The following is a 7,582-nucleotide window of genomic DNA, read 5'->3' as shown; positions in this document are numbered from 1 at the left end:
AGGCTCCAGAGCTGGGTAGGTTTGGAACTTCAAGCTCGCGGAAACGGAAGATAAGGGAAAACGGACCGACTCGGCGTCGCTTGCTGGTCCACCTTGCCGCCCACGTCCCCTCTCTTCCTACCGCGGTTGCCACGTCAGCGCCGCTGCCTCATTTGACGGGTATTTCTACCCTACATACACACGAGGACGCGTGTTTTTCTAAGAAGGGAGATCTGTAGTGCACTGTACTCGGTGCCGGGACAGCTGTCCTAATCTCGCCAAAATCGCGCTCGCTACCACCACGTGTACCACGGGTACACGTGGACTCCCCTGCCGCTCTACCGGACCTCCCCGTGAACACGTGTAATCCCCCCGCAACCCAGAGGGCCTATGGGGCCTGTACTTGGTCCCCTCAGGGCTACACCCGTTCTTTCCTAGTTATTCTAATTTACAGTATAATTTAGCTTCGCCATTACGGCGACGGGGGACTATATATTCAACTCGATACTCCAAGTAAAGAGGCACGAAGCCTCGGGTCTTTTACCTTGGTTTCTGGATTCCAGGTTGTAGCCTCGACTCGGTACTGGCTCGCCCATACCGACCGAGCCATCTACGCCCCCTGGAATCCCAACTGCCTTCCCCGCGCGCGTCGATTCTACAGCGCGAGTGCTACGTTAACTACTGTGCTGTCCGCTCTGTTCGTCCTGTTTTACCTTTAATTCTTCCTCTTTATTGCTGACTACGTTGCTACTTTCCTACCGCGCAAGCCGCGCCCGGATCCCGGTTCCGGTCATCCACCGGGTGGTCTCCCGAAATTCTTTACGCGTCCGAACGCGCGTCGCTCTGCCTACAACCGCCACACGTGGCTGCAGTGCACGACACGCGTGTCGCGAAGTCAGAGGTGACGAGATCGCGCAGGTACATCATTGCTCCTTGCACGTCGTTCTGCGTAGGACGACGCACTTCACGATTTATTTGCCCACCACGACGGGGGTAATTTGTATTGGACGAACGATAGCCTTGATGGGGTCTTCGGAGGACTGTTTTGCGTGGTTCACGGAAACCAACTTGTCGCTGACGGCCTCTGTTACCCGCTTGACGGAAACGGTTGTCTGGGAGCTGCCTGAGCAGGTTCCGCATATGAGGCCTCGTCTACAGCTGATGCTCGTAGTTACGGTATGCGGAGTAGAGTTGCTGCTCTTTCGTCAGAAAGGGGCACGTGTAGAGGGTGTGTCCCACGATGCGGCAGAGCCAGCAACGATGGTACGGGGAATTGGGTGGCACGATCGATTGTGCCAGCCTCACCTGTTCGTCCGTTAGAGCGGGAACGTGAGAAGGAATAAAACGCTCGATGCGCTTCGTGATATCCACTTCCGTTGTGCTTGTCGGATCTTCCGCCGATCTGGCGGTGTTAAACGTATGGGAACTTGTCGATTCGGCGACAGCTCGTCCGGGCATGATTAATTCGGGATCAAATTGTGCACCCGGTGGCGCATCGAGTAAGCCAGCATTGCCAGCCACGACACTGCTTGGGGCTTCGTGTCCAGTGAGATACAACGTCGATCCAGAAGATGGAGGCGCCCTCGGTGGGCGTACTCGAGGCGTCCGTTGCGCGTTCGCTCCGATGTCGGGTAAAGCTTTTCCCGAACGGGCTCGGTAGGTATTACCCTCCGCGAGCGCGATGCGGCGAATAGCGGCAAGGTCGTTTCGTTCGCCAAACGGAAGGTGATAAACGGTCTCGGTTACCACATCCCTCGTTTCGACAGCCAATCCGCCGATGAAGTAGTTCACCAGCGCGGCGTTGGAGAACACGGGGGTACAGGAGTACGCGAGATCTTCGAGTCGATCTGCGTACACGTTTTCGTTTTCATGCGGAAGTTGACGAATCGTAGCGACCTTTTCGTAGGCATCGTTGAGAACGTCGTCCGTAAGATAACGGCGGATCAGCAGGTTCACCAACCCGGGCCACGAAATTGACCCAGCGCTCCGTAGCGAACCGGATCGTAACGCCGTCATCGTGTAAGAAGTGTACAGGCGTTCGGCGTCACGCTCCGAGAAATGAGCGATACTCGTACAGCTACGCCCTCGTTGAGGCGCTGTGAGTTAAAGGTGATGCTGATGTCCTTGAGAAAAGACAGCAGCGTTATCGGGGAGGAGCCATCGAAGATCTTCATCGTAGGCCGTATGCCTTTGCAGCGCTTCACGTATTTGCCAATTCGTCCGGCATCGTTCTCCGAGACGAGAATAGAAGTATCGTCGAGACGATAGAGTCGATAGTCGACAACGTGGCTGAACTCTTGAAGTAAGGTCTTCGTGGGCTCGATCCCAGGCTCAAGAGGTCCTAAATGACCGAAGGGCGTCACAGCGAGTGGCGGTGAAGGCGTTTCCGGTCGGTATGGAATCTTGTGGGACACAAACGGAGGGCCTGTGGCCCGTGCTTCACGAGCGTGAGCTTCACGACGAAGCCCATTCGGTTCCAGACGATCGGAACCTGTAGGAAGAGGGTCACAAGGGCGCAGCAAAATAGGACTCGGTCGAGACACGTCGCGAGCGTTCGCGGACGTTGAGGATATATCTGATCCTCTCTCTCGCAGCCGATTCGCGCGGCTTCGTTGCTGATTCACTTGAGCGGCTAGGCGCGAGAACGAGGCCATCTGCTCGGCGGTCAGGTCAGTTGACCTATCGGGGATAAGGCTCTCGCAAAGGACGAGTCGAGATTCGATCGTATCGACGTGAGCTCGGAGGCTCTCAAGTCCTTGCGTGAAAGATTGGTATCGACCCAACATTAGGTTACGGAGATTGTCTCGGCAATGCTCGTAGACATCATCATAGACGTCGCTACGGAGCGCTTCCCGTATATCCTCGAGGTTTCGAAGCATTCTCTCGTACGAATCCATGTAGGGAGCACCTTGAGTTGGGCGAAAGTCGGAAGCATGTTCAACGACTCCGCTCTGTTGAACCGGCGGTGAGATCGGAGCGGATGGTTCCGCGGCTTCGGAACCAGCGAGGGACCGATGAGGCGAACTCATATCGACGAGGCGACGGTTGCCAACGATATTGCTTTGCGCAGCAAACGTAGCGTGCGCTCACACTACTAGGTCCGAAGACCAGTGTAGTAGAACGTGCCGCGATCGACCGGCTTCGCGTAGCGGGAGCTGCGACACGTCGTACTGTAGTTCGAGGCGTGCGAGACGCGACGAGTGCCGGGCACACGTGTAGTAAGAACCACAAATCAAGACAGAAGGGAGTTCGGTAGCTGGTTGGTAGAGGTTTTGGTAGAACGGTGTGGGTTCGACACAACGATGCCACGAAAGGCAGATCGACGTCGTCGACGTGGTAACTCGACGCCGTGCGGAAGCGACGCCGTCACGGAGGACGAATCCGGGCGCTCTGCGCAGCACTTGTCGTGCGTTACCCCTGCGGTGGAGTACTTTTCGGTGTACTCGATGTACAAAAGGGAAGACGAAAACGTAGTCAGGCGAAAGACTTAGGCACAAAACCAAGGGACAAAAGGGTCGGCCCTCGAGATGATGCCACTGCGTTGAGCGATCATTCCCTCGAGTCCTTCCCCTTCCCTACTTTATTATATCTACTACTGTAGTCCCCGTTCTTACAGTGCCAGACTGTAACGGTACGACTACACGTCGGGCAGTAACGGTCCTGCACTTGGCCGCCAGCGAGGTACGCGGGTTTCATATATTAGAAGGTATGATTCGAGTACAGTACGTACACGGACGCGAATTGCGCTGTCCAACTTACCGGGCGATAAGGTAATTACCTTTCGAATTGGGAATTAACCAATGCGGTCCTTGTCATACACCATCGGGTGTTTGAGTACAGTATGTACACTAGTGGACACTTGGCGATATACCACACCACACTTTTCGGGAGGACACTACTCGAAAAGTACGGGTCTCCTGGAGACAAAACGTATATTTTCTTAACGACAACACAATTCTGCGTTCAACGAATCTACTCTCGGGACGTAACGCTCAACAAGACTGAAGCAGGAGGAAAATAACCCGTCTGGGGCAAAAAATAGCCGTCACAAAAAAGGAGCACAGGGATATAGAGGAGGCTCAAATACATATATTTGGGGACAAAGCACACTACTAACACAAACACAACAAAGCCTGTATAACACAACTAAATAACTTCATCCTTTGAGTACTGAACCATGCGGCATGAGCTTATTCTGGTACGAGCACGTGAAGGTTAAAAACATCACGGGCAAGCGCTGGTTTGGTAGGCAGCAGAATAGCACATCACTTTGCTACATCGACGTATAAAAAATATTTCCGTTACAACTATGGTTGTCCAGCAAAAATTCTGGTCCAGTCACTGGCCGGAACCATAAACGCCCCTCATCACCGTGCTGAATGGGAACTGCCAAAAAAGCTGGCAAAATATGGCTGCCCGCGAACCAATTACCCACGCCACCGTGCATTGCTGGCAAAACTCCAGCATTTTTTGCCCCCAAAAATAGCAACATCATTGCTTTTCTTAAATTTATCATAAATCTGACCTTCCTGTGACGAGATCTCCAACTTCCAAGATGCCAGATACGTTTCGGCATCGGAGGCCGCATGGCGATTATTCTCATTTGAGGTTGTGGATCGCAATCCTCCAGTGGTCAGACTTGCAGTGCATCTGCCTGACCACCATACGGTTTACTTTGAGGAAGGATGAGAGCAGGAGGCGGCTCTACGACCAGCATCAGGTACGAAGCTGACCGAGTGGTTTAAAGCCAACGAAAAGTACCCAAGTGCGAGGCATATTCGGTACCACATGTTTCCAAGGTACTTTACGTGGAAGACACGCAGCAATTCATGGAGTCCAAGAGCAACTCTGAGAAGACGCAACGCCAGCAGCGATGAGAAAGCCTTTGATTTCAGTGGTACAGGTGCCAACGTAGTCGGCCGAATCTACACTGTCAGTCCGAGGGAGGGTGAGCGCTACTTTCTTCGCTTCCTCCTCACACAAGTGCCAGGGGCAACATCCTTCGAAACCTTGCGAAATATCGACGGCGACCAGTGCACCAGCTTTCGACGAGCTTGCTTACGACTCGGTTTGCTGGCCGACGATGCTGAGTGGAGGCACGCAATCCGAGATTCATTCCGGTCAAGCTTCGTTCCTCTTTCTCATCTGTTCGCTACGATTCTGGCACATTGCCAACCTTCGGATCCTCTCTCGCTGTGGAACGACCACCTGGACATGTTTCTCACTGATATTCGCAGTCGCGCACGCGGACAACCCATTCGAAGACAGCAGCTTCGCGATGATCACCACGCCGCATCTTAAGTGCTTGGAGAGGTACAGGAGGCTCTGCAGACCGTGCGATCCGACTGGACGCTCGCAAACTTCGGACTCCCACTTCCCGATGACAGCCTGCCCGCTTTGGAACAGCAATACGAGATCCAGACGCCCGAAGCACGAGCGCAGCAGTGGGAAGGGCGACTACAGACATCGTTGCCGCTGTTGAACACAAATCAACGTCATGCTTTTGACAAAATAGTGGGCTCCATGCTTCCAGGCGTATCCGTTTCTGCATTGCTTCAAGGATCCTCAAGCGCCGTCGCGGGACCTTCTATGCCCACACAAAGTGGTCGTCTCTTCTTTCTCGATGCTCCTGGCGGAACAGGCAAAACATTCGTGCTCAGCGCCATTCAAGACTTCCTTCGTACGCGCCGTAAGCAGGTCATCGCTTTCGCTACGTCTGCTGTTGCTGCTGTGTTGCTCGACGGTGGACGCACCGCTCATTCCGTGTTCAAGGTTCCCATTCCTGTATCTGCCGAAAGCACGTGCAGCTTCTCCGCAAACTCCGACACAGGCCGTACACTGCAACAAGTCGATCTCATCATATGGGACGAGATCGTCATGTGCCATCGACATTGCATTGAGACTGTCAATCGCTCCCTTCGAGACTTGATGCAAACCGACTGGCCCTTCGGAGGAAAGTTCCTCGTGCTCGCTGGAGACTTTAGACAAATCCTCCCCGTCGTTCCGGGCGGGTCCAGAGGTCAAATCGTGAGTGAGTGCGTCAAGGCTTCCCCGTTGTATCGAGAGTGCCGATTCCTGGGCCTTACCGAGAACATGCGCCTTGCTGCTCTCCGAGCAGACCCTGCAGCAGATGTGGAGGCCCTCAACTTTCCAGAGTTCCTCCTCAGCGTCGGGGAAGGCAGACTTCAAGGCGAAGAGCGCCCGGAATGGATATCACTACTGCAGTCCGTCGCGTTCGAGCACACCATCCGCAATTTATGCTTCAAGGTCTTCCAAGGGATTCGAGACAACTATACCGACCCTGCCTGGCTCACCAAGCGCGTTATACTCACCACAAAGAACACGCCGCTCGAACAAGTCAACGAAGTCATCCGCAACATGATTTCGGGACCGTATCGAACGTACTTAAGCGCAGACAAGGTGGAGAGCGAAGACGCCAACGCGCTGATCTATCCCACAGAAATTCTGAACACCTTGACGGCCGGGTCTGCTCTACCAGACCACAAGCTCAAGCTCAAGAAAGGCTTCATCGTCATGCTTCTCCGCAATCTCGATCCCGCTACCGGTCACGTCAACGGCGCGCGATATGTCATCGAGAACATGACCAACAACCCTCTCTTTCTACACGTTACCACCGGGTCACACCAAGGCAACAGACTGTGTCTTCCTCGAATGCCCTGCAGACCAGGAGACGACAACTTTCCCATCCCTGGCTTCACCCGAACGCAGTTTCCCATTCGCACGTGCTTCGCCCTTACAACGAACAAAGCGCAAGTCCAATCCTTCGGTGGCCGCATTGGTCTCGACCTACGAGATCACTGCTTCTCGCACGGTCAACTCTATGTCGCACTATCAAGGACTAGTCACCAAGGCAACGTCACTGTCCTCACTCGAGAGTCCAATGAAACCACGCGAAACGTAGTGTACCCCGAGGTCCTTCAGTAGTTACCAAAAAAAGTAAACGCCATTGTCTTTACATATTTTCATTGCCACCCTTCCCAAATAGTGTTCCTCCACGCTTCCTTGGCTCGGCGCGCGAAGCGTGCACGGAGCCCACTTGTCCCCGCGTATACTAAAATCCGTGTCTGTCTGTCTGTGTGTTTGTGTATGTGTGTTCGTGCGCTCCCGCACGGGTTCTCATTGGCGCACGGGGGCGCTGCGGCGACAAGTGGCGGCCACGCGGACACGTGTAGAAAGCGGCGGGGCCGTGATTTAATTTCATTTTTTACTACAGTGACAAGTGTACTGTGCGGACTGGGGGCGGCCTGGCCGCAGGCCAGCCCGCCACTGGGACAAGTGGCTACCACGGGCACCAATGCGGCACTACAGTGTGTCTGTCTGTGCGTCTGTGCGTTCCCGCGTTGCCATTGGTGCGCTGTGTAGAAGCCACTGTGCTGATTGGTGCGCCTAATATTTTCAATTTTTCCGATGTGCCTTTTCGCGGGAAAACAAATTTTGGGCGCACGGGGGCGACACGGCGTACACGTCACGGCCACGTGAGCGGCGGCCTGGATGCAGGCCAGGCTGCCACGGGGACACGTGGCAGTGGCAAGTGGCGGGGGGCTGCGGGGCGGCCTGGCCGCAGGCCACGCAGCCACCAAGG

At 54.6% G+C, this 7,582-nt stretch overlaps 1 protein-coding gene across 1 annotated transcript; it reads left to right on the top strand.

Annotated features, from left to right (window-relative positions):
• The first annotated feature begins 4,767 nt into the window (after positions 1–4,767).
• CHC_T00008515001 (partial DNA helicase) lies at positions 4,768–6,924 on the top strand. The gene is made up of 5 exons (XM_005717320.1): positions 4,768–4,813; positions 4,883–5,215; positions 5,282–5,473; positions 5,513–5,998; positions 6,098–6,924. Exons 1-5 carry the CDS (start codon positions 4,768–4,770, stop codon positions 6,922–6,924), a joined length of 1,884 nt encoding a protein of 627 aa, XP_005717377.1.
• The last annotated feature ends 658 nt before the right edge of the window (positions 6,925–7,582 follow it).

Source organism: Chondrus crispus, genomic scaffold (assembly GCF_000350225.1).
Source record: "Chondrus crispus Stackhouse genomic scaffold, scaffold_313, whole genome shotgun sequence".
Taxonomy (NCBI): Eukaryota; Rhodophyta; class Florideophyceae; order Gigartinales; family Gigartinaceae; genus Chondrus; species Chondrus crispus.
Note: the sequence above shows the minus strand (reverse complement) of the source record. Positions and strands in the feature narration are given on the sequence as shown.

What these genes read in the sequence shown, in the direction of transcription:
- CHC_T00008515001 (XM_005717320.1), top strand. Translation starts at nt 4,768, where the DNA reads ATGTTTCCAAGGTACTTTACGTGGAAGACACGCAGCAATTCATGGA. An exon ending in GTTTCTCACTGATATTCGCA is followed by an intron (nt 5,216 to 5,281) that starts GTCGCGCACGCG and finishes CCGCATCTTAAG; the next exon opens with TGCTTGGAGAGGTACAGGAG. An exon ending in GCTGTTGAACACAAATCAAC is followed by an intron (nt 5,474 to 5,512) that starts GTCATGCTTTTG and finishes CCATGCTTCCAG; the next exon opens with GCGTATCCGTTTCTGCATTG.